Genomic DNA, 26,678 nt, shown 5'->3' on the forward strand with positions numbered 1-26,678 from the left:
GGTCCTACTTATATATAAAGAGAAAATCTAGTAATAACGGGACGGGTAAGGAGTTATTCTAGTCGATATACCCCCCTAGGAGCTACCTTCTAGTACTCTAAAGTTCTTTCTATTAAGTAATCTATTTATCGACTAAGTACTAGATATTAACTAGTGTCGACCAGAATGACTCCTTGCCCGTCCCGTCATTACCAGATTTTCTCTTTGTATATAAGCAGGACCCACTTCTTGCTTATTAGTAAGCACTTAGGGATATATAGAGAGAAGACTTTGTACTTCTCAATAATTATACTTATTTTACTACTTGCTCGTTATAGTAAGATTTTAGTATTAAGTCACTTGCTCTATTCCTTCGTTCGATAGTTATAAGCCTAGTTAGCTAGTAACTCTTCTTTATAAGATTACTACTTAGTCGCTTATTTAAGCCTTTAATAACCCTTAATACCCCTAAATAAGAAGTATATAAGAAGTTAATAGGTTAATATATTAGACGAAGTATAATCTAATCTACTTCTTATCTCTTTCTTATCTTTAAATAATATAAAGAAGAAGTATTATAATATTAAGATATTATTTTTTTATAATAATCTTACTTCTTTAGATACCGACTATAATATCTATAAAAAAAAGATAATCCTTAAATCCTTATTCTAATAGTAAATCTAATTTTTAGATATAAAGAATTCTAGATAGAGGCTAAAAGTATAATAATATCTAGATCTATTAACTTTAAAAAAAAGCTAGATTTTCTTTTTAATAAAATCTAAATAACTATTTAAAACTAATAAGAAGTATATTAAAGATCTTATAAATAGCTATCTATTTAGCAAAATACTTATAGATTATAATATTAATTACTATAATTATAAATAAGATTTATTAAATTATTAAATTATTTAAATATTATTTAATAAAATCTTTAAGAGAATAAGATATCTCTTTTTTTTAGAGTTATAAAACTTAATAATTAATATAAAAGATATTGTCGAACGAAGGAATAGGGCAAGTGACTTGATACTAAGATCTTACTATATCGAGTAAGTGGTAAAATGAGTGTAATTCTTAGAATCCTCTAGGTGAAAACTCTGACCTTAGTTAGACTTCTAGACCGCTCTTTCTAATATCCGGTAGAAGTATAGACCGCCTATCCTATCTAACCGAGGTTAGAAACTAGGACTACCGGCTACTAAGAGCTTACTAATAATAAGAAGTAGGTCCTACTTATATATAAAGAGAAAACTAGTAATAATAGGACGGATAAGGAGTTATTCTAGTCGATATATCCTTCTAGGAGCTACCTTCTAGTACTTTAGGTTCTTTTTATTAAGCAATCTATTTATCGATTAAGTACTAGATATTAATTAGCCTAAGTACTTCGATAAATACTTTATAAGCTTACTTTAGAAGGAGTTTTATAAGGCTATCTACCTATATATTAATAGTAGCTATCTACTATATTATAATATATTCTTTATTAACTTCCTAACGAAGCTAATAATAATAAATATCGATATATTATAACTTAATATAAAGTTATAGCTACTTTCTAGTAAGTAAATCTATAATTTATTAGTTATTATAATTAATCGAGAGTCTAATATTATAATTAAGACTAATTATATAAAAAAACTTTTTCTATTATATAATTATCTTATTAACTTCTAAAATAATAAGTAGCTCTATCTCTATAATTAATATTATTACTATCTTTTATTTAATTTTTTAATTAATAGTAGTTTTAAAAAGCTTATAAAAAAAGCCTTCCGAACTTTTCTAATTAATATAATTACTAAAAGAAGTATCGCTTAAAAAAGAGAAAGTAAATATAAAATATATAAGATAGTATTTAAAAGTAAGAAACTAGATATTATAAAGATACTAGATTAATCGATTTATTATCTCTTAATACTTAAAACTTAGATTTATAAGAAACTTAGTTAAGTAATTAGTTATCTTTATTATATTTAAGTAAGTAATAATAATTAGGTAAAGAGTAAAATCGAGTTTTTATTAATATTTATAGATCTATTTTTTATTTATTATTCTAGTAAACTTTATTATTTTATTTACTAGAAGTAAGATTTTATATTTATAATTATAAGTAAGACTATAATAAGTCGCTATAGAAGAGATATATAAATCTTAATAAAATTAAAGCTTATACTTAATAGTATTTTAGAGAATCCTAATCCTAAAAAACTAAGCGGCTTCTCTTATTTCTTAGAGTTTTTAGTAGTCTTTAAAATCTTATTTTAATTAAAAAGCTTATTAATACTTTATCTAATAAAAGATAATAATAATATTATTTATATAAAAAAAGATAATTATATCTTCTTTTATAAATAAATAGAGATCTTTAGATATAAAGATAAACCTAAATTTTTTAAATATATATATAGCTTCTTATTACTATAAATATAGCGATTTCCTAAGTCTATAAAGTATTTTTTATAGTTTTTAAATATTATTTTTATTATAAAAGCTTTTAAATATCTAAATATAAATAATATTATCGAGGTTATTATTTAAGAATATATTAATAGTATTAAATTATATTATACTAAGATTAAATATAATAATAAGTATAAATATAATTCTTATTATTCGAGTAATAAATATTATTACTCTCTTTTTTTAAAATTAATAGTTTAAAGATTATTTTTTATATAAATCCTAGCTTTTAGATTAATTAAAAAGCTATTATTATTAAATTTATAAGTAAATATTTAGATTAAAAAAGTATCTAAATACTTCTATCTTATAAATATAATTCTACTTTATATATTTTTTTTATCTTAATTAATTTAGCTTTAAGTTTTATAGTAATAAGAAAGTCTTTAATAAATAAGTAATTTAGTATTTTCTTCTATATTTATAACTCTAAAAAAAAATTATTTTAATATCTATTTAGTTAAAGATAGCTTATTAAAAGACTAATTATAAATATTATAAGTACTAATTTAAATCTATTTTTAGAACTATTATATATAAAATAGCTTACTATATCTAAATCTTTATAAACTTACTTTTATCGTCTATCTTAGAATATATTAGATAATATAATATCTCTTTAGATAAATACTTTTAGTAGAGTAGTAGTTTCTAATATTTTAATTTTAAAAAAAGTACTAAATACTTATAAAATTAATAAATTATATTAGTCTAATTATATTTAATAAAATAATATTATATCTTAATTATTTTATCTTTATAAAATCTATTTTTATAGTTTTTTTAGAATAATTATAATAAAAGTCTTATTATCTAATATAATAGATATATAAGATATAACTATTAATAGTAAAATAATCGAAAAAGCTTTCTTATTTTATAAAAATAAGATCTTAATTAATTATAGATTTTATAAAGTACTTTCTAATAAAAAAATAATACTTAGTAATAGTAAAGATATTATATAATAATATTAAAGATCTTTCTTCCTCTATTTATCTTCGATAATATAATCTTACTTTTACTTTAAAAGATTTTAAAAAATATAATCTTATTCTTTATTCTAAAGATTATTTTATATAATTAATATAATATTTACTTAATAAATTACTTATTTTAGCTCTATATTAAATTTATCTTTATTAATAATATTAGCTATCTACTTTTAATAAATCTTTAGTAGTTTTAAAAGATACTTTCTATAATTTAGATTTTTATTAAAAGTTATATTATAAATAAATTTATAATTATTTATTTAAAGAAACTAGACTTTTTAGATATTATTTATTTAATATCTAACTAAATAATTTATTTTTATATATTAATATATCTTATTTAATTATAAGATTTTCTAAATTCTTATATAGATATAGTAACTATAAACTTATAAATTTAAAAGATTAATAAGAATAAAAATATCTATTTTCTAATAGTAAAATTCTTACTATAAAATAATCTACTTATTTAAATTAAGTTTTATTAGCGATCTATTAAGTATATATATAATAACTTAAACTACTTTTAGCTAAAGTTCTTTAGAAAGCTATAAATCCTTAAAAAGTACTTTTATTTTAGCGATAATTACCCTTTTAGATTATTTAATAAAACTATTTTATTCTAAAATACTAATAATAGAATACTAGATAATTATTTTATTTTCTTATAAAAAATAAATAATATCTTTATTTATTAAGATTTTATTATTTAATTAAAATATATAAATTAATAAATTAAATTAAATCTATAATTATAAAATAAATTAAATAATTACTTTTTAATAATTACTCTTTCGCTTATAGTTTTATATCTAATAAAAATAAATCCTGTTAAGATAAAAGTAGGAGATTTATTTATTATTATTATAAGTTTCTTATAATATTATAAGATTAAAATATATCTAGCTAAATAGACTAAAATTTATACTTTAAATATAATATAAAATTTACTATAATATCTAAAAGAGTTAGTAAGTCTTATAAAGCTCCGGTTTATATTCTATAATTATAAATAGAATAATTTATACTCCTTCTACTATCTAGATAAATTATTAAATTTACTTATTATATATATAACTAAAATATTAATATTATTAAAAAGCTATTATTTTCGAAATAAATAGTAAAAAAGAATATTTAATATTAAATAATATAGTAATAAATATTATTAAAAATATAAAATCTATTTAAGGAAATATAAAAAAGTTACTAATCTCTTTTAAATAAAAGAAGATCCTTTTAGTTATCTTATTAATAATAATAAGTTTATTAAAATTAGTTTTATATCTTTTCTATTTTATAAATATAATTAAAATAAGATTATAATAAAAGCTAAATAAGAACTCTATTTCTAATAAAATAAAAATTATAAAATTACTAGAATAGCCTATAGTCTAAAGTTAAATCTTACCTATTTTATAAAACTTAATTATTATATTATTAATCTTTAATAAGCTATTAAAAGATTTAAATTTAATAAAAAAGATTTTATTATTAGTAATATATTTATTAGTAGCTAAATTAACTAACTAATAATCTTTAATCGATAATTTTAGATTAATTAAAAAAATAATATTAATCGAAGAAAGAATATCTTACAGAGATAATACTATAGATAATATTTATTAAAAAGATATAGATAGAGAAAATATAGATTTTTTAATTTACTTTTTTATATATAATTAAAAATTATTTAATATAATTAAGAAAAATCCTTTATTATTTTTTTTAATCTTTATATAATAAGACTAAATAGTTTTTTTTTTTTAATAAGTTTTATAAGAAGTTCTTTAGCTTTCTCTTTTATTTTCTTATTTAGCTTTTTTATATTAATAATTAATTTTTTAGTAATAGCTAGATTTAGTTTTTAGTTATTTAATTTTATTAATTTAATAAAATAGAGATATATAGCGAAGAAGTATTTTTCTTTATATATATATTATAGCTATCTCTTTAAAGTCTTATTTAATAAAGAGATTATCTAATTAATAGAGGAAATAGCTAATTTAACTTCTTACTTACTATTAAATATTATAAAGACTTTTTATAAGGCTTTACTCTTTAATTTCTTCTTATTAAAAAATATTTATTTAAAGTAATAAATATTAATAATACTTATAAAAATAGTCTATTATTTTATTATAAATATCTTAATATATTATTAGTAATAAAATTATAATTTATAAGATATTAATATTTATAGAAAGTTATAAATAATATTTTCTTTAGACTTAGTAAAGTCTATCTTTACTATTTTATATTTTATATAAAGATTTTTAACTTTTAATAATTATATATTAATACTTATATCTTTAATTAGAATAAAAAATAACTTATTCTATTATCTTTTAATAAATTATATTTATATCTTATTAATAAAAAAGAAATATTCTTAAAGTATTTAAAGAAGCTTTTTTATATCTTTTATATCGATTATTAAATTTTATAATTCTAAGAAAAAAAGATATCTTATTCTCTTAGAAGCTTTATTAAGTAATATTTAAATAATTTAGTAATCTAATAAATCTTACTTATAATTATAATAATCGGTATTATAATCTATAAATACTTCGCTAAATAAGCGACTATTTATAAGATCTTTAATATACTTTTTATTAGTTTTAAATAATTATTTAGCTTTTATTAGAGGAAAAATCTAGCTTTTTTTTAGAGTTAATAAATCTAGATATTATTATATTTCTAGGCTCTATCTAAAATTCTTTATATCTAAGAATTAGATTCGTTACTAAAGCGAGGATCTAAAAATCGTCTTTTCTTTATAAATACTATAATTAATATCTAAAAAAATAAGATTATTATAAAAAAGTAATATCTTAATATTATTATATTTATTCTTTATATTATTTAAAAGTAAAGAAAAGATAGGAAGTAGATTAGGTTATACTTTATCTAATATATTAACCTATTAACTTCTTACGTACTTCTTACTTAGAGGTATTAAAGATTATTAAAGACTTAGAAATAAGTAACTAAGTAGTAATCTTATAAAGAAGAGTTACTAGCTAACTAGGCTTATAACTATCGAACGAAGGAATAGGGTAAGTGACTTAATACTAAGATCTTACTATATCGAGTAAGTAATAAAATAAGTATAATTCTTAGAATCCTCTAGATAAAAACTCTAACCTTAGTTAGACTTCTAGACCGCTCTTTCTAATATCCGGCAGAAGCATAAACCGCCTATCCTATCTAACCGAGGTTAGAAACTAGGACTACCGGCTACTAAGGGCTTATTAATAATAAGAAGTAGGTCCTACTTATATACAAAGAGAAAACTAGTAATAACGGGACGGGCAAGGAGTCATTCTAGTCGACAGATATAAAAAAGCTTTTTTAAATATTTTAAAAATACTTTTTTTTTATTAGTAAGATATAAATATAATTTATTAAAAGATAATAAAATAAGCTACTTTTTATTCTAGTTAAAAATATAAATATTAATATATAATTATTAAAAGTTAAAAAATTTTATATAAAATATAAAATAATAAATATAGACTTTATTAAATCTAAAGAAAATACTATTTATAATTTTTTATAAGTATTAATATCTTATAAATTATAATTCTATTATTAATAATATATTAAGATATTTATAATAGAATAATAAATTATTTTTATAAGTATTATTAATACTTACTACTTTAAATAAGTATTTTTTAATAAAAAGAAATTAAAAAGTAAAGCTTTATAAAGAGTTTTTATAATATTTAATAATAAATAAAAAACTGAATTAGCTACTTTCTTTATTAATTAAATAATCCTTTTATTAAATAAGATTTTAAAAAAATAGCTATAATATATATATAAAGAAAAATACTTTTTTATTATATATTCTTATTTTATTAAATTAATAAAACTAAATAATTAGAAACTAAATCTAATTATTACTAAAAAATTAATTACTAATATAAAAAAACTAAATAAAAAAATAAAAGAAAAAGCTAAAAAACTTCTTATAAAACTTATTAAAAAAAAAAGATATTATTTAGTTTTATTATATAAAGATTAGAGAAGATAATAAAAGATCTTTTTTAATTATATTAAATAATTCTTAATTAAATATAAAGAAATAAGTTAAAATATTTATATCTTCTTTATCTATATCTTTTTAATAAATATTATTTATAATATTATCTTTATAAGATATCTTTTCTTTAATTAATACTATTTTTTTAATTAATCTAAGATTATTAATTAAAGATTATTAATTAGTTAATTTAGCTATTAATAAATATATTATTAATAATAGAAGCTTTTTTATTAAATTTATATCGACCAGAATGACTCCTTGCCCGTCCCGTTATTACTAGTTTTTCTCTTTATATATAAGCAGGACCTACTTCTTATTGTTAGTAAGCCCTTAGCGGTCTATAGTCCTAGTTTCTAATCTCGGTTAGATAGGATAGGCGGTCTATGCTTCTACCGGATATTAGAAAGAGCGGTCTAGAAGTCTAACTAAGGTTAGAGTTTTTAGCTAGAGGATTCTAAGAATTATACTTATTTTACTACTTACTTAATATAGTAAGATCTTAGTATTAAGTTACTTATCCTATTTCTTTATTTAATAGTTATAAGCCCGGTTAGCTAGTAACTCTTCTTTATAAGATTACTATTTAATCGCTTATTTTAAGCTTTTAATAACCCCTAATACCTTTAAGTAAGAAGTATATAAGAAGTTAATAGATTAATATACTAGATAAAGTATAATCTAATCTACTTCCTATCTTTTTTTTATCTTTAAATAATATAAAGAATAAATATTATAATATTAAGATATTATTTTTTTATAATAATCTTATTTTCTTAGATACTAATTATAGTATTTATAAAAGAAAAATAATCTTTAGATCTTTATTTTAATAGCGAATCTAATTCTTAGATATAAAAAATTCTAGATAGAGTTTAAAAATATAATAATATCTAGATTTATTAATTTTAAAAAAAAACTAGATTTTCTTTTTAATAAAATCTAAATAACTATTTAAAACTAATAAAAAATACGCTAAAGATCTTATAAATAATCGCTTATTTAATAAAATATTTCTAGATTATAATACTAATTACTATAATTATAAATAAGATTTATTAGATTACCGAATTATTTAAATATTATTTAATAAAGTCTTTAAAAAAATAAAATATTATCTTTTTTTAAAATTATAAAATTTAATAATTAATATAAAAAATATAAAAAAGCTTTTTTAAATATTTTAAAAATACTTTTTTTTATTAATAAGATATAAATATAATTTATTAAAAAATAATAAAATAAGCTATTTTTTATTCTAATTAAAAATATTAATATTAATATATAATTATTAAAAGTCGAAAATCTTTATATAAAATATAAAATAGTAAAAGTAGATTTTATTAAATCTAAAAAAATATTATTTATAATTTTTTATAAATATTAATATTTTATAAATTATAGTTTTATTATTAATAATGTATTAAAATATTTATAATAAAATAATAGACTATTTTTATAAATATTATTAATATTTACTACTTTAAATAAATACTTTTTAATAAGAAGAAATCTAAGAGTAAAGTCTTATAAAAAGTTTTTATAATATTTAATAGTAAATAAGAAGCTAAACTAGTTACTTCTTTTATTAATTAGATAATCTTTTTATTAAATAAGATTTTAAAAAAATAGCTATAATATATATATAAAGAAAAATACTTTTTATTATATATTCTTATTTTATTAAATTAATAAAACTAAATAATTAAAAACTAAATCTAGTTATTATTAAAAAATTAATTATTAATATAAAAAAACTAAATAAAAAAAATAAAAAAAAGCTAAAGAACTTTTTATAAAACTTATTAAAAAAGAAGATACTATTTAGTTTTATTATATAAAAATCGAAAAAAATAATAAAAGATTATTTTTAATTATATTAAATAATTCTTAGTTAAATATAAAAAAGTAAGTTAAGATATCTATATCTTCTTTATCTATATCTTCTTAATAGATACTATTTATAATATTATCTTTATAAAATATCCTTTCTCTAATTCATACTATTTTTTTAATTAATCTAAGATTATTAATTAAAGATTATTAGTTAGTTAATTTAGCTATTAATAAATATATTATTAATAATAAAAGTTTTTTTATTATAAGTTAGTATAAATTAACGCTTAGTACTTCCTCTCCTAGCCTAAAGAGTTAAGATTAGATATTAGATTATTATTAATATCGAGATTATATAAGACTAAGCTTAATAAAAATATTATAATAAGATTAAAATAGCTAAAGACTAAGAAAGTATTAATAGTATAAAGATATAGAGACTAGCGGAATATATATCTAAATAAATTAGCGATTAGACTAAAATAAGAGAACGTAGGAATTAAAGACTCGATAAGGATTAAATAGCTATTAAAAAGGAATTAAAGTATAAATATCGATAGTATTTTTAATAGATATATAATAATATAATTAAAAATAATAAAAAAAGGATTATTTAGAGGAAATACTAAAAAGAAAGAGAATAAATATTAAAGAATAATAAGAGATAAGGATAAAAACTATAACTCTATAAGCTTAAATTAGAGTTATAAAAATATAATAAAAATAGTAAAGTAAATAAATAGATTAAAAGATAGTATTAATAGTTAAAATAGCTTCTATAAGATTTAGAAAGATTTTTATAAAGAAGAATTAAATATTATATTAGTATAAGCTCGCTTATTATAAAGATAATAGAAAAGATAAAATTAAAGGCTACGCTAACTAAAGAGGGGAGGAGGAGATCTAGTCTTTTAAAAGCTATTTTAATAGTAGCCTTAATAATAATAATAGGCGGGTAATAGTCTTATAAAAAAAAGAGGACGAGGCGGATAAAGAGGTAATAAAGAACTAGACTAAAAGATAAGATAGTATAAATTAATCTAATATAAAATATAAAGATAAATAAAGAATTAAAATAGCTATAAAAAATAAAATCGAGTTTAGTAATAATATATATTATAATATATAATATCGCCGGTTATCTAGATATATAAGTATAGTTAGCGTAAGCCGAGTAGATTAAAAGCGATTAAAACTAATAACCTCTTTAAAAAAAACTCCTATAAAAATATAGATCTAAAAGACTATAATATAGTAGAGGCCTAAGGAATAAAGCCGCTTAGTAATATTAAGTACTATTTAGTTTATATTAATATCTTATATCTTATATACTATTATAATATATAATAAGACTAAAAGAAACTAGGTCTTTATATACTATTAGTTCCCTATAAGGAACTCGCGTATAATAATAAGAATAAGGATAATAAAGAAGCGATTAAGCCTAATTCTATAGCCTATAAAATAATTAAACTATATAAAAAGGACTATTAAGGTTTTATATTAAGGGTTTATAGTATTAAGGGGTTATACTATATCCTTAATAGTACTAAATACCTTATTTATAAGGCTATATTCGGTCTAAATATTATTAAGGAATATAATATAGCTACTAATAAAGAATTAGATTATATAATAAAAATTACCTATCTTCTTAATAGAAATAGTATTAATATTAGTATTAGTATAAGTAATAGTAAGTATAAGTATAGGCTAATCGAGATCCCGGAAATAATTATAATTAAATTATTATACTTAACTTTAAGTAGGTAGGATATATAAGATATTAACGAAAGCGATAGCTTTATAAAGATTATTAATATAAACTTAAGATATAAAAAGCTTAAAATCCGCCTAAGTAAGACGCTCTTTATAAAATCGGTCTAGTATACTATAGAACTAAACGCTAATATTATTAATATCCTATTAATATATAATAATATTAAGCTCGATAGTCTAATTAAAAGCTATATAAAAAACTTTAGCCTATATATTATAAGATTTAAATATAGATAAGTTAAAAAATATAAGCTTCTAAAAGACTAAAGAGAGCTAGAAAAAGTCTCTTATAAAAAAGATATTAAGACTACTAAAATAATAATCCTAAGAGTAGGGGAAAATCTTTTAATACTACTATTTAATCTAAAATAATATATTAAACTTAATTATAGACTTTTTATTAATAATAAGATAATAGATATTATAAAAAACCTCTTATATAATTTTAAAGATATTAGTAGATAAGGATATATACTTATCTATAAGTTTAAATAAAAGGCAGAATAATAAATATAAAATCCGGCTTATAATATTAAATATAGTAATTTTTATTAGGGCTATATATAAAATAAAGATATAGATACTAGTCTTTTTAACTATTTAAGTAAGTATAATAGATAGAAGTATAATTAAATAAGACTTTCTAATCCCTATTTTATTATTAATATTTAATAGTAAAGAATCTAATCTTACTAAAAAAGACTTATAGAAATACTTAATATTTTTATTAAATATTTATTACTATTTTAATTAAAAGGTACTAAGTAAAGTATTAAACTAGGCTTTAAAAAGAGTAAGATTTATAAAAATAGACTTTTTTTAGTAGTCTAAAAGAATATAGAGGTTTATATTATAGTATATATAAGATATTTAATTATACTTATAATCGAGATTACGTTCTCTAAGATTATTAGGATCTTAAAGATATATAGCTAGATCTCGATTTAAGCTATACTATATTAAATCCTATTAAAAATAGGGCGGCTTATTTTTATTATTTTTATTAGTAGAATTCTTATATAGATCTTTTAAGATATTATTAATCTTATAGCTATATTAATTATTAGGATAACTATAGAAAGCCTAGTAGTATTAATATATATTAAGCTAAAAGCTAAATCTAATATTATTAAACTTAAGAAATTTATCTTTATACTAGAATAGATAATAAAATATAATCTTAATTTAGATATAATCTAATATATTAAGCCGGTATTAAAGCTAATATAATAAGATATAGTCTAATATAGTATTACTATAAGACTTCTTAGTCTTATAATTAAAATATTAAAAGAATTCTAAATATATAATATACCTATATTTAAAGAGATATTAGTAGTACTTTATAAATAGTAATTTATATAGCTAGATCTTTTTATTAAATTAGATATAATATAATATCACTTAATTATCTTAAACGCGATATTAGATAGCGACTATAGTCCGGCTACTATAATATAGTAGGATATAAAGTAGAATCTATAAAACTTTTTAAATAGACTAATTATACTAAAAAAGTAGAGTATTTATTATCTTATATATAACTAAAAGAAGCGGATTATAATTATTAATATAAGATAGAATATCTTATATTAAATCGAGATAGCTTTATATTAAACGCTTAGACTTACTAATATATTTAAAAAGATAATTTAATAAAACCTTAGTACTAATATATAAAATAATATCTATATTAGCTAGCTATATTATACTAATAATTAGATTATATAGATTAAGATATATATTATTATACTTTAGTTATAGATAGTAGTAAATAGCGCTAAATAGCTTTACTAAGACTAGTTTTATATAAATCTAATAAAGGAAGTTTATATAGTAGTTAGTCTAGCTTATAATATTATTCTTATATAAATAATACTAAGCGTTATATTAATAGTATTAGATCTAATTAATTATATATCTTAAATATTTAATAATATTATATTAATCTTTAGATTAGAGCTATAGGTCTAACTAGGCTTATTTATAAATAATATATACTATATAACTAAGAGTTAGATTTACCGCGGAGATATATATATCTTAATACTAAGTAAAGTAAGAGCGGAGTATAAAGATATCTAAAAGCTTAGGGTCTAAATAGTTATAAATCTAAAATAATATATAATTATAGACTAAGTCTTAGCTTTATTACTTATATCGGTTTTAGTAATCGCTAATATAGAATATCTACTTTAAGATCTTTTTTTAAAAAGCCTTAAAATATATATTAAATTATTAGACGATAATATAAAGATTCTTTTAGAAATTAGTCTATATAATATAGCGTTATATAATACTATTAATTATTAATTAGTCTTTATATTAAGAGAGATAATATATAAAGTTATCTTAATAAAGATTAGCGGCTAAAAGAATAATAAAAAAATAGGTAATATCGAGATTCTAAATATAAATAAATAGATTATAATAGCGGGTATTCTAATAAGACTAGATATCTTAGAGATAAGTAGAATAATATATAATATCTTAAAATAGTTTTTAGGCTTTAAAAGTATTATTTTTAAAAGCTATATAAAGATTATCTACTAAGATCTTATAATTATTATAATCTTTAATAAAAAAGTCGGTCTAGGATATAATAGAGTATTATATAAATATATTAAAAACTATAAAATAAAACCGAGGATATTATATAAAATAATCTAACTTATAATATATTAAGTATTAATATTACTTTTTAAATTTAATTATATATAAATAGGAAGCCTAAAACTTAGTCTTATTATATAAGAAAAGGATTAGGAAGATAAGAGAGAGTATAAGCTAGCTATTATTAAACTTAAATAATAAAGTAGTTTTAATAAAAGATAGGATAAGATAATAATATTAGAATAATATATTTTTAGATTAAATAGAAGATTCCTTAGATAATAAGCGGGTTATAAAAATAATATTATAAAGTATAGCCTCTTTATCTAGTTTATTTTTAAGGTTAAGAATAGCTATATATTTAAGTCTTAAGTTATTCTAGATAAAAGAGTTTAACTAAGATAACACTAATAGATCCTTAGGTTTAATAAACTAGATTTAGAATAGTATAAGATCGGAGATATTATTATAAAGTAATAGCTAAGATAAGTAGGCTAGATTAATAATAAAATAGTAATAATTAAAATAATAAATAGTAAGAAACTAGAGCTACTATATAACTATTATATAATAGACTATAAAGTTATAATTAAATTAATAATAGAGCTATAGATAGTCTATAGTATCTATAGGTTAAAGTATAATAAGATCTAATTTAATAAGAAGTAATAGTAGCTAATTATAAATTTTAAGAATATTTATTAAGAAGTATATTATATAGCTATAGTAGAAATATTATTAGCTATAAATCTAATAGATTTTAATAATAATATAAATAAAAGAAATTAATATCTCTTCTACCTATATTAAAATAAAAAAATAAAATAGGATATTATTAAGATATATATTATTATTTAAATTATAAAAATAGATATAGTCCGATAGAACTAGCTTTTAGTCTTTATTCTTATTTTTAGTATAATACTAATAATAGACTTTAGTCTAAGGCTCTTATATTATATATTTTATATCGAATTAACGCTTATTATAATATATATAGGTTTTTATAGTAGATTCTTAAAATATATTCTAGAAGTTATAAACTAGAGCCTATTATACCTCTATTAAAAGCCTAGATATTATAATATAGACCGAGTAGGCCTATAAAAATTAGAATAAATATAATAGTATATAGATAGGGATAGCTATATACTAATTAAAAGAAGTATAAAGGATATTAAATATAAAAAGAAAGGGCGAGGATAAGAAATATTATAATAAAAATAATATAAAAGAATTAGAATATAAAAAGATATATAAAAAAAGAGAATTAATAATATTAGAAAGAGAGGCGTCTAAGAGACCTCTTTACTAATATAACGCCGGATATAGTACTCCCTCTTTTTTATATTATAGGCTTTAATAGAGGCTATATAGCCGGGAATAGCTTTAAAATAGGCGATAGCGGGCTTAGATATTATAAGCTATTTAAATAGAAGATATTAGTAATATAAAAATAATAAGAAAGTTATAAATCTTAATAAAAGTTTTTTTATAATATTAGAAATAAATTTAAATTAAAAGACCGGCCTAATAATAATTCTAGAATTAGTTTAGCGGCTTAGCGGTACTATATTTAATATATATATAATAATCGGTTTATAGGATAGGCTATATATAGATCTAAATCTTAATAAATAAGGGTTTAGTAGGCGGTCTTTAGCTCTAATAGTAATCTAAATATTTAATAATAAAGATATCTAGTTAATAGTAATTCTAGAATTAGTCTATATACTTATAAATATAGTATTTAGCGTATCTATAGCTACTAGATTAGAGATCTAGTAGGCTTAATTAGATAATAAGCTATAATAGATAAGAAATCTTAATATATAGGCTAAAGAGGGGACGTAGTTTATAAGATATTAATATTACGGCTTATATATCTTTTTTATATATATAGCGCTATAAAATATTAGATAATAGCGTATTATATAAATAGGATATTATATAGATATCTAGTTATTTATAGTATAATAACCGAGATAGGTTCGAAGGGACAAAAACCATTTGTGCCGAGGGCGCCGGATTCGGCCGCCCCTTCGATCGGGTTTGGCGTCCGCCCCGTTTGGGTTTGGTCCGTCCTAATTCGGTTTGGCGTCTACGCTTTTCCTAAAATGGCAGAGGCCTCACCCGCTCCTGTTCTGGTTTAGCGGACTCCAATTTGGTTTAGCGGTCCCCGAAACAGTTTGGCGCCTCCGGCTATCCTACAACGGGAATCTGCCATATCCGACCGCCTACTAGCTAGACCCTTAGACTATATAACTTCCAGTGCGTCGCTCTACCGTCCTCCCCTCTGCCTAACTGCACTCTTCTCTCTCCTATTATACCATCGGTGAAATGATACCGTAATTCCGGATCGCACGGTATCCTTCCCCCTACGCCTCCCTGTTTTAGCTGAGTTCCTCGTTATCGCCTGCGCGCCTTTTCTCTACTCGACTCGCTGTAGATAGATCTATCTATCGGCCCTAGTCGCCCTAATCCTTAAATTAGACCGCTGCGCTATAACCCTATGATCTGATTTAGGCAATAGCTTATATACCTACCCTCTAGTCCCTATTTGTTTTGCCTACTATAACGGCGCAGCCTTCTACGATCGGCTAGGGGAGAGAGCCTTAACTTATAAGGAGATTCGATCTACGACCTAGTCGGTCGAGCACGATTGCGACGCGGCGCTCTCTAAGCTAGTACTAATCATAATATCTCGCTATACCTATGTATCTATTAGTACTTGCTACTCTTACGCCCCGCCTATAACGAAGAATATCTTATTCCCGGATTCTTTTTCGTAAGGGCTTCGACTTTTAGTAGCCTTAAATAGGCTAGCGTTATTTAACGGATAATGGGTTATCATTTTCCTAGACGCTAGTGTCTGCGCTAAATAATCTTCCGTAGACGATCTTACCGTAATTCACTATTCTAGCGAGGCGTAGTAAAGAAGACCGAGGAATCTAGACTATCGGAGGTTCCTAGGAGGGTCGGTATTACCGTACGTATAATGATATCTTACCCGACTAGACGCTAATGCCTATGCTAAATACCCTTTCGGAGACGATCCCTTTACTATAGTCCTCTTTTAGTAAGGCGTAGTAGGGTAGACCGTAAACTTATCCGAATATAAAACGCTTTAATCTAATAAGAGAAATGCCGTATATAGTATCGGCCTTACGCGTGACTCCTTTTATGAATTCCGTTATAGATAGGTTGGTAGATCTTCTTAGTAGGCTACGCTTTATCTTACGACTCTTATCTATTCGACCTATCTAAAGCGCTCGGAAGAGGTAGGGGAAGGTAGGTAGGTATAAAGGGTTGTTAGAACTCCTTACTAGGACCGAGAAGGAGGCTAGCTATCTATTTATAGTTCCTTCTCTTCTATTCTAATATATTACGTCTAAATCTTTCTCGTGGTATAGCACCGATTAATCTAGACGACGTTATCTATTATCGTCCGCTTACTAAAAAACCATATTTTAAACCGCTCCGGGCACCCGGGTCCTACGATCGTATCAATTTATAGATATATTCGGATAGACCCGCGCTAGCCTATCCGTTTCTACCTAGCTAGTATTAGCGTTCGACTATTCTATTCTCGGGGTATACGCCGTACTTCTAAAGTTATTTCTATATATCTAGTAAAGACGAGACGTTATTAGCCCCTAACGAGCTTATAGAAAAAGTGACCATTAACTACTCGAATAAGTTTAATATAGATTTCTTAAATACCTCTTCGGGAAGAGATATAAACGTTATTATATCAAATATATATATAGCGAGTCGAGAATTGCCGGATAATATTTCTAATAGTAGTTTAGGGTAAGGTTTATACGACTAGCGTTACGATGGTATATAGTAGCCATTATTTTGAGTCCCCTTAATTTCTTCAATTTACTCTATTAAATTTATTATACCTATCTCTTTTTCCTTAATAATAAAGTAGTCGATAATAGAGGGCTAACTTCGCACTTTAAGACCTAGACTTTTAAGATAACGGGTACTATAAGAACAACGTAATATTTTCTTCTTAAGATATTATCTAGGGGGAGGTCTTAAGCAATCTACTCCTCTATACTCTATATCGGTCCGTAATAGCCTCTATATCCCGATAGCGGAGGAAGAAATTCTAAGCTAAACAGAAGAATATAAAAATATAGGTTAGTACTCTCAGTTAGCTAGGTTGCCCTATCCTCTAGCTCACGTAGTAGAATATAAACGAATCTACGATAGAAGGAGATATCTTACGACCTTCGAACCTAATAATAGATATAGTAGACGGCAATATAATAGTTAATAGCTAAATTATTAATCCTACGGGCTAAGAAAAGCAATCTACTCTAATGTATTTGCTATCTAGAGATGCTAGAATTAAAGCAGACGAATTAGGATCGAAACCGGTAGCTTACGTTATTAAGAAAAGTATACTAGCCGAGAAATATAATAGACAGCCCGTTTCCGAAAGCTATATAATTATTAGCTAGGAGAAAGATAGGGCTATAGCTTATAATAAGGAAGACGAGCTATAGCGTCATAATACGGAGAGCCTATTAGTATCTCTAAAACTTCGTTAAAATAGAATATTAGCGCGTTCAATCTCACCTATATTTTAAGATAGTAAAAAGCAGTCGCTATATAGCCTAATAGAGGAAGTTATAGGATTCTATCTAGTATTAGATCAGGCTCTAATATTAGACTAGCCGTCGGTCGTTATCTCTAACTACTGTTCCTAAGAGCGAGGAACGAAGGACTCTGCCTTAATAATACGAATAGCCTCTCCGAATAGAAAGCGGGACCGGGATAAGTATATATCCGATAATAGTAGCGATAACCCTAATAGCCCCGACGATACGGACTACGTAGGCGAAAGTAGTAAAGACGTATATAGAAACAGCGTTCCTTTCTATCGACTAAAAAGAGTAAGGCGACCTACCGCGTAGCTTAAGCCTAGACCTCCCCGGTAGAACACTAAACGCCTCTCGGTCGACGAGGTAGTTCAATCTAAAGTAGCCGCAGATCAGACTTCCCCAATAAGCTTATACGATATCGAAACGATTCCTATCCGAGGTTTCCTTACGCGATAGATACTTTTATTAAGGGTTATCTATTTAGTTACCTTTAAAGAGTAGGTAGAGCATTCCTACTCTTAGAGATTAGGTAGAGCTACTTTATATTATAAAAATAAAATTAGCAGCTAGTATTCTAAGCAACCCCCTAGAAAGGGTCCCGCGCTAAGAAAACGACCGGGCTAACCCGATTCCTATCTAAGGACGACTAGCTTTTAATTGAATTAAAGGAAGAGCGGAGCCTACTATAGAAGCGAATCGTAGAGTATTTTCCTAGAAGGTCGGAAGGCTCCCTCTAGGTACGCTATTCTATACGCCTTAAAGGCCGTAAGGCTAGAAATCCTAGGCATTCTAGGCGGAGTTCTAATATAAGGAGCGAATCTTTATATAGAGGCGTACCTTACGAGGTAGTTCAAGCCGCGGGTAGTAAGAGTAAAGGTACCGAAGAAAGTATATTAAGACCGCGATACGGTCTACCTCGGCGTAGGCAAACGGTAGATCGCTATTCCCCGGTTTAAGTTAGTAGTAGTTATTAGTCTTTATCGAATATTAGTCAAACGGATCGCTAAAAATAAGACTGTCCCGCTAAGTCTAACGCCCGTAGTGCGTTAGGCAGTAGTTAAACCTTACTAGGTTTCATAGTTTTAAAAAGCGGCAATAGTCTCTCTATAGAGTTGCTAAGCCTCTCTAGCACTAAAACATAGTTTTAATCTCACTTTTTGCTATTAGCGATACTGTTTTCGACTATAACGTGAATCTTATAAACGGCGGACCTATAAATTACTATATATAGTTAGTTTTACCTTCTTAGGTTTAGCGCCCTAATACGCCGTTATGTAACCTCCCTTTAGTGCTCTCCGACTTAAAAGACCCGCCTTCGCTACTCTTCCTCCCTTTCTCTTACTTCTCTATTTTTCTGCCTCTCTATCTTATACTTATTGTCTCCCCCTTTCTTTTACTTTAGCCTATTCTTCTAGCGCTTATAGGCTTCCGTCGAGTTTGTTAGAAGCACTTAAGCTAGCCCTATAGTTGCTATCTTATTTAACGTGTTTGCTTTTACTATTAATCATATAACAAATTCACCCTTAAACGCTTTTTAGGTAGCTATTGAAAACCCTCCTTATAGCTCTCTAAAATATTGGCGCACTTCTAGAAATATTACTCGGCTTTTTATAAATTACTAAAGTACTACCTATATAGTTCTTTTGGCCTCTTTAGTCGTATATTACCCTCGCCTATTAGAAATTATTTATTCGTACGTAGAAAGAGTAACGATATTAAGAGTTGCGGATACCCCTTAACGGAAAATAATTCTCCCGCCGTTGTAAAGAACCACGTTTTAGGATTAATTGAAGAATATTAAGCTATCTTACTAGGCAAAATAGTAGACCCGGTCCTTTATAAACCTTAGCTCGGTAAAACCTTAAGCTAAGGGTCGACTTTATTAATAGTAAGACTAAAACTAGGTATCGTTATCAAATGCCCTAGGTATTTGTGGTAGTATTCGGAGCGGCGGACGTATCCTTATTTATTAAGGATATTAAGCGTAGTTTCGAGGTTAAAGAGCGACTTTTCGATATATTAGGGACGTATCCTAGAATAATATAGTATATCAGCTAAACGCTAGGCGGTCTAATTATTAATATTATTTCTACTATAGCTATATTAGTATCTCTAAGGAACCTCGTAGATTGCTCTTTAGCGAAGCTAGCGATAGTAATCTATAAGCTTATATTGACTAGTATAATAATGCTATCGACCTATCTCTTCGTTTAAAATAGTGTTACTAGGTAGTAGAAGCCGTCTACTATATCTACCAAAAGGGAGTTATTTATTCCGACTTACGGCTAGAGAACTTATTATTACACTCCGATTCTAAAAGTAAGCTTAATCTTCTACTATATGATTTTAGAGGGTCGACGAATAGCGATATAGATAGTAGATATCTCCCCGACTCCGGCTTTTTTAATCCGTATAAGCTATAGATATTAATAGAGGCTATAGATATATTTAGTCTCGGGTCGGTCTTCTATACGATTATAACCGGCTACTAGCCCTATAAGTCCCCTAGGCTATTCCGATCTATAGTAGAGAAGAATAACTATGAAGAACGAGTAGATACTCTCTTTACGTCTTAAAAATATCCTTTAGTTAATAGTCTTACTAGTGGTACCGTGATATAGGGATATTAGATAGATCGATATAGTGATATAGTATCGCTTATTCGAGATTAAAATTTGTCTTTCGGTACGATAGAAGCTTCTAGGGATAGGTATAATATAGCTTAAGTAGCTTTTAATAATATATAAATCTATTTGCTATCCTTCTTTCTTTAAATCTAGCACGAAAGAATAAATAAGAATCGAAATCCTTTGCTAATTAAATAATCTAATTAAAATCCCTTTATTCCCTTCGAATTAGCTAAGGGGATTTATAGGTTTCTATAACTATATATTCTATATTTTCCTTTTACCTAGCTTGAGCCTAAAGGGTTTTCCTTACGATCTGGGCAAGCGGGGGTGCCGACGTTAGGGTAAGGCTTAAACCTAATATCTTCTATAATCCTATCTCTATACTCGTAGATTTTTATTAAAACGTTAACGGTATATATACTAGGATAAACCTAAGTAAGTTCGTCGAATATATTAAATATAGACTCGTAGCTAGACGTACCTAAGAGAGTAGAATTCGTAAAAGATATTCCTTATCTTAGGGAAAGGAAAGTATTAGGAAGTAGTAAGTTATCTTAAATAAATTATATATTCCTCTTCTAATAACTCGGTTTCGATCTAGTATTTAACGGTATAGGAACTATAGATACTTTTATCGCTAAGTAGGTGTCGCTAACTTAGAGTATAGTAGACGGGGATAGGCTCGTAAGATTTAGCCTATAAGTACTACGCGCCCGTCTCCTACGTATAGCGAGAAGGGTAGCTGCTATCAGTATATATAGAAGATTGTCATTAGGTACGTTAAATCAGGTGAACTTCTAAAAAGACAAAACTTAGGGAAGAAAGGACAAAGAAATGCGTAATATATTATAAGACAGAGAATATTAGGCAATATACCCGATTTTTAAGCAATATTAGACTAGAGCGGGGTAAGGAACCTACCTAATAAACTAGGCTATATAGACCCGCAGCGTATAGCTATATATATAGCGTATAGGCAAATAGGATAGTAGGCTAGGAATATATAATATATAATTACCTAGGAAGTTTTACTAGGAGTTCGAGTAATTTTAAATAGAGAATAGTGATTTAGTTATAATCTACCTAATCTAGTCTCGTATACTTAACAGTGACAATCCTTAAGTATATAGAGTCTTATACATCCTATATAAACGTATTACGTAAGTTAAAGCGGCTAACTATATATATATTTCGTAGAATAAGGGCATCTTACGAGGGGCAATATATAGAATAACTAATTATAAGATAGTAAGTTTCCCTCTAGGTTCACTCAAATAGTAACGCCCTTCGCCGATCTTATTATTACCACTATTAGATCTATAGTCATACCTATTAATTCCGTTATAATATATAGTATATATATAGAGGAGCTAATAATTACTAGGGTTGTATAGTCTAGTTTAGTGAAATATACTTAAAGTTATTTGTTGATAAAGAGAAGGGTAAGGTATAGGTACCTAACTTCGGGTAGTATCGGGCCTTATTAATTATATTATTGCCCGCCCCTACTTTCGTCCTATCTACTCCGGTATAACTTTAACCTACTAAAATTTGTTCGCTTATAGTCTACGTTATTTTCTTACTTTTCGGCCTCTTACGCGGATTATACACATTCCTACCCTATAAATATAGTTAATATCCCCCTTAACTGGACACGGATATATAAAAGACGTCGATTCTTACGACTAAAGACACTTTCCTACGCCTTATAACAAAATTATAAACTTACTACGTAACTACGCGATCATCAGACAAACTTCGAGTTAAAGGTATCACCTAGACTAAGGGATAGCGTAGAACACGATTATTATAAAATCCGATCTAGTATAATATATATCCTAAAATATATTAGAACTCTATCTGACTCGAGTAGGAAAGCTATTAGTAAAGCTTCACGAAAATCACATTTCAAGAGTCTGATAAGAGAGCAGCCTACTAAATCGAGGTATCCCCGACCGAGCAGCTTTTTACGTACGACTACTATAAGGAGATATTATTTCAAAATAGAGATAGCTTAACCCTATTTCGAACTAAAGACAGCGGGTAAATAAAGCTCCTACTAGGTATTCGCGTCCGGGTAAAGGGTAGATTAGCTAAAAGTCTATAACCTATAAATTGAATTTATAAAATAATAATATAATGTCTAGCTAACTATTAGACTAATTATTATAAGTTACGCTAGATATATATCTACCTTCAAACACTTTGTCTCGATCTCCCTAGTTTCTTAACTCCACGCTTGACTACTTATAATAGCTTCAAAGACGTCCTCGCTAAACGCTATAGTAATCTAATTCTTTACTACGTAGCCTACTAAAAAACGTTCTATCTCTAGGTTAGCGTATATCTAGCTGTAATATATAAGTTACTTATTAGCGGCTATTGTGTTAGTCTCTATATAGCCGAATAAAGTCTAAAGGATATTTTAATCAAATATAATTATTACTCTAATCATTCTATCTATAGATCCTTCTAATAGAAGGAAAGTCGTGACGTAACCGCGAGTTACTTTAGTGATCAAACGAGGGAATATTGCCTATATTGATTCTAGCTTTATAATCTTAGAATAATACTAAGACGGACTTCCGTTAAGAGAATATTAAAGGCTTAGTCTTATAGTACCGTTAGTAATTCGTCTTAGGCTGAGATAATCTAGTATTTTATTAGCGCCGACTCGTTAAGTGCTAGTAGAGAACTTACTTTATAGAAATTCTTCGTTAATAGATAAGCTCAAAATCACCCTATTTATTTCTTCGCTTTTCGTAATAACCTAAATAATAACTTAAGAAGCAATCACAGCCTATTCTAATAATACGTCGAAAAGCTCCTTCCGTATAATATCGATAGCCTTCTAGGTAAGATAAAGGCTATAAATAACTAGAGATATAGAATCTAATACCCTAAGAGCTACTAACTTTAGTTCGTACTTTTTTTAGGCTTAAATACTAAATTAAGCAAACTTAACAGTCGCCCTAACAAAATACGACTAAAGGGTAATTCCTTTATAGGAAGTAACAGTTTTGTAGCTTCGGTTTTTAGTAGCTACCGCTTTAGAGAGATTAATATTTCCTCTAAATCTTTTAGGGCTAGAGACTAGGGATTAAAGCTATCTAGTAAGCTGATTGTCTAGGTATACCCGTCTATAATCTAAAAAATTAGTTAACGAAGATAATAGGAAGTAGAGATATAGGAATAAGAAATATATTATAGACGGGGGGCATTAGTTAATATACCCGATTTTTAAGTAATATTAGACTAGAGCGGGATAAGGAACCTACCTAATAAACTAGGCTGTATAGACCCGCAGCGTATAGCTACGCGTATAGCGTATAGGTAAATAGGACAATAGGCTAGGAATATATGATATATATAGTCACTTAGGGAATTTACTAAAGCTTTAAGGAATTTATAACCAAAAAAAGTGGTTCTTATCGCCTATCCTACCGTACTATCTTAAGACGGAAGGAAATTAAAGGAGGGATTGTACTAGATAGAACGAGTTAATCTTTTAGAACGAAGTCTTATACATCCTACTATAAGATATCACGTAGACTAAAGATCATCTTATAAGGTAAACTTATAATATAGTATACTCCCTTATTAAGATTTAGACTCTTACTAACCTTACTATATTAACCTTTATTTCTATAGCCAAATCAGCTAATCTATCTTATCGAACCTTTAAGCACAATATGGCATTAGAAACTTCCTCTCCTAATCACTAAGGCCTAACGCCTCTAGATAGCCTAATAAAAAGGTCGGCCACGCCTCAAGCTACCGTAGAGGATCTAAAGCATCTCTTTAACGTACTTAAAAAGGTATTATTCGATCTTACTAACCGAGACCCTCTAAATACTCCTATCTTCTAGGACTATTCCCTACTAGGCCCCGATATAGTCTAACTAAAGCAACTATTAGAGAAGGTTATCTATAAAGGATATTCTTTAGCTAAGCCTCCCGTAGTAAATAAGCCTTCTAAGCCTTCTTAATCTTACTTTTCTAGTAATAAGTAGGTAGAGAAGGTCTAGGCGGCAGATAGGCTTAATCTCGAAAGCCCGATCTATACTATACCGGATGATTTTAAGTTATTTAAGAAATAGGTATCAAAATCCTAATTTAAAACAGTTATAAAAATATAAGAGCTACTAGCCAACCACCCCTTCTATTTTTTTAGATAGCTGATATGGGTCTAGCTAGAATAAAGAGGTATATAAATATAAGATAGCCGAGCTAACGGGGACTAGCAATAACCTAGATAATTACGCTAAGTATATATTCGTTGTCTATAAACGTATTAGTACGTAACACCTTTATATACCGGACCGAAAACCTACTAATAGTATAATCAGACCGAACGTCCGAGGAGGTAGTTCTATTTATAGATATTAAGTCGGAAGGCCTACGCGATATCCTACGAGACGTACTATACGACATTAAGGCCGTTAGCCTAATAGAGGATAAGCTATCGGTAATTGAGATAGTATTATTATTAAGGAGTACGCTAACGTAGATTTAGATCGAGTAAAATTTCCTTTTTTATTTCCTCCTAGAGCTCGATAGATATACGGAGAATATAGATAATAGTTTAGACTATAAGTCGGCATATACGGAGTATCTCCTCTTACTTATCGACTACCTTAAGTACGTATATACTTCTATTTTATAGCGTCTCGAATTAATATTATAGCACGGTTATATTATATATAACCTTATTTAGGCGCTTTTTAAGCCTAATTGCTATATTTATACTATATATATTAGTATAAAAGAGCCGCGATATATCGTATTCGACGCGGGCGAAGAGATAATATAAAATAACGAGACGTGGTTGAATCTCGAGTGCCGATTTCTTAATTATAATAGAGTTAAGTTCGGCGAGGCCGGAATCTTTCTATATATTACAAAATTTCGGGGGTTAAAGCCGATCGAGACCCTTAAGGCCTTCCCTCTCTACTATTATCCAAATCATAAGTAAGTCCGGAAAGACTTAATCGAGAGGGGTTAAAGGTTTCGAGATTTAGCCGGCTTATACGCTCGGTATTATAAAGGCAGCGTATTCTTTATAAATAAGGGGAAGGCTATTAAAGTTAATATTAATAGTCGAGTAGTAGTAGACGCTATATTTTTCTATAAAATATAGCTAAACTACTCCCGACCGTTATTCCGCGATATTAGGGTTAAGGATAAGGATAGAATTTTAGTTATTAATATTAGTATAATACTTATAGAGGACCGTAAGCAAGAGAAGGAGAAAATGTGAGGGGACGGTGTAGATATACAAAAGCTAAGCGAGGCGGATTTACTAGTCTCCTACCTAATACTTTATTATTTTAGTTTTAAGGAGAAAATATTCTATATATAATACGACTAACAATAGTTTAGTATCCGGCTAATATAATCCTAGTAAAGTGCGTAGTTAGTGCTCTTAGGGACGTGGATTAGTCACCTAAATCGTTCGATTACCTATAGATAGCCTCCGAGACTAAGATACTCCTCTTATTATTAGCGAAAACCCGCCTAGATCTAATACCGATAGTACCGTTTGACGACGTGATTGACGGTAAAGGTTAAGGGCTCAATATATTGCTAAAGTATATCGGTGAATTGTATCTATCCTATATAGTCTTCAGCTAATACGTACTAGTGGTCCGCTAGGCGTCGGGAAGACTTTTACTATCGAGGCAACCTCGGAATATTTTAAACT

At 25.7% G+C, this 26,678-nt stretch overlaps 3 protein-coding genes across 3 annotated transcripts; all 3 read left to right on the top strand.

Annotated features, from left to right (window-relative positions):
* Window positions 1-17,140: 17,140 nt before the first annotated feature.
* Window positions 17,141-17,854, top strand: N7516_009933 (uncharacterized protein; the record flags this gene model as incomplete). Its single annotated transcript, XM_057222652.1, is given in 4 exon segments — window positions 17,141-17,228; window positions 17,291-17,339; window positions 17,359-17,538; window positions 17,752-17,854. Coding segments are annotated over 4 exon segments (420 nt in total), but the record flags the coding sequence as incomplete, so codon positions are not given.
* A 205-nt stretch (window positions 17,855-18,059) lies between these two features.
* On the top strand, window positions 18,060-18,800 carry N7516_009934 (uncharacterized protein; the record flags this gene model as incomplete). The annotated part of the gene is made up of 3 exons (XM_057222653.1): window positions 18,060-18,138; window positions 18,451-18,635; window positions 18,681-18,800. The coding sequence occupies 3 exons, from the start codon at window positions 18,060-18,062 to the stop codon at window positions 18,798-18,800; spliced, it is 384 nt and encodes a 127-aa protein (XP_057069874.1).
* Window positions 18,801-19,983: 1,183 nt separating this feature from the next.
* Window positions 19,984-20,767, top strand: N7516_009935 (uncharacterized protein; the record flags this gene model as incomplete). Its single annotated transcript, XM_057222654.1, has 4 exons — window positions 19,984-20,118; window positions 20,271-20,371; window positions 20,443-20,498; window positions 20,577-20,767. Coding segments are annotated over 4 exons (483 nt in total), but the record flags the coding sequence as incomplete, so codon positions are not given.
* Between the last annotated feature and the right edge of the window lie 5,911 nt (window positions 20,768-26,678).

Source organism: Penicillium verrucosum, assembly GCF_028828655.1.
Source record: "Penicillium verrucosum strain IBT 35672 chromosome Unknown utg000004l_segment0_segment0, whole genome shotgun sequence".
Taxonomy (NCBI): Eukaryota; Fungi; Ascomycota; class Eurotiomycetes; order Eurotiales; family Aspergillaceae; genus Penicillium; species Penicillium verrucosum.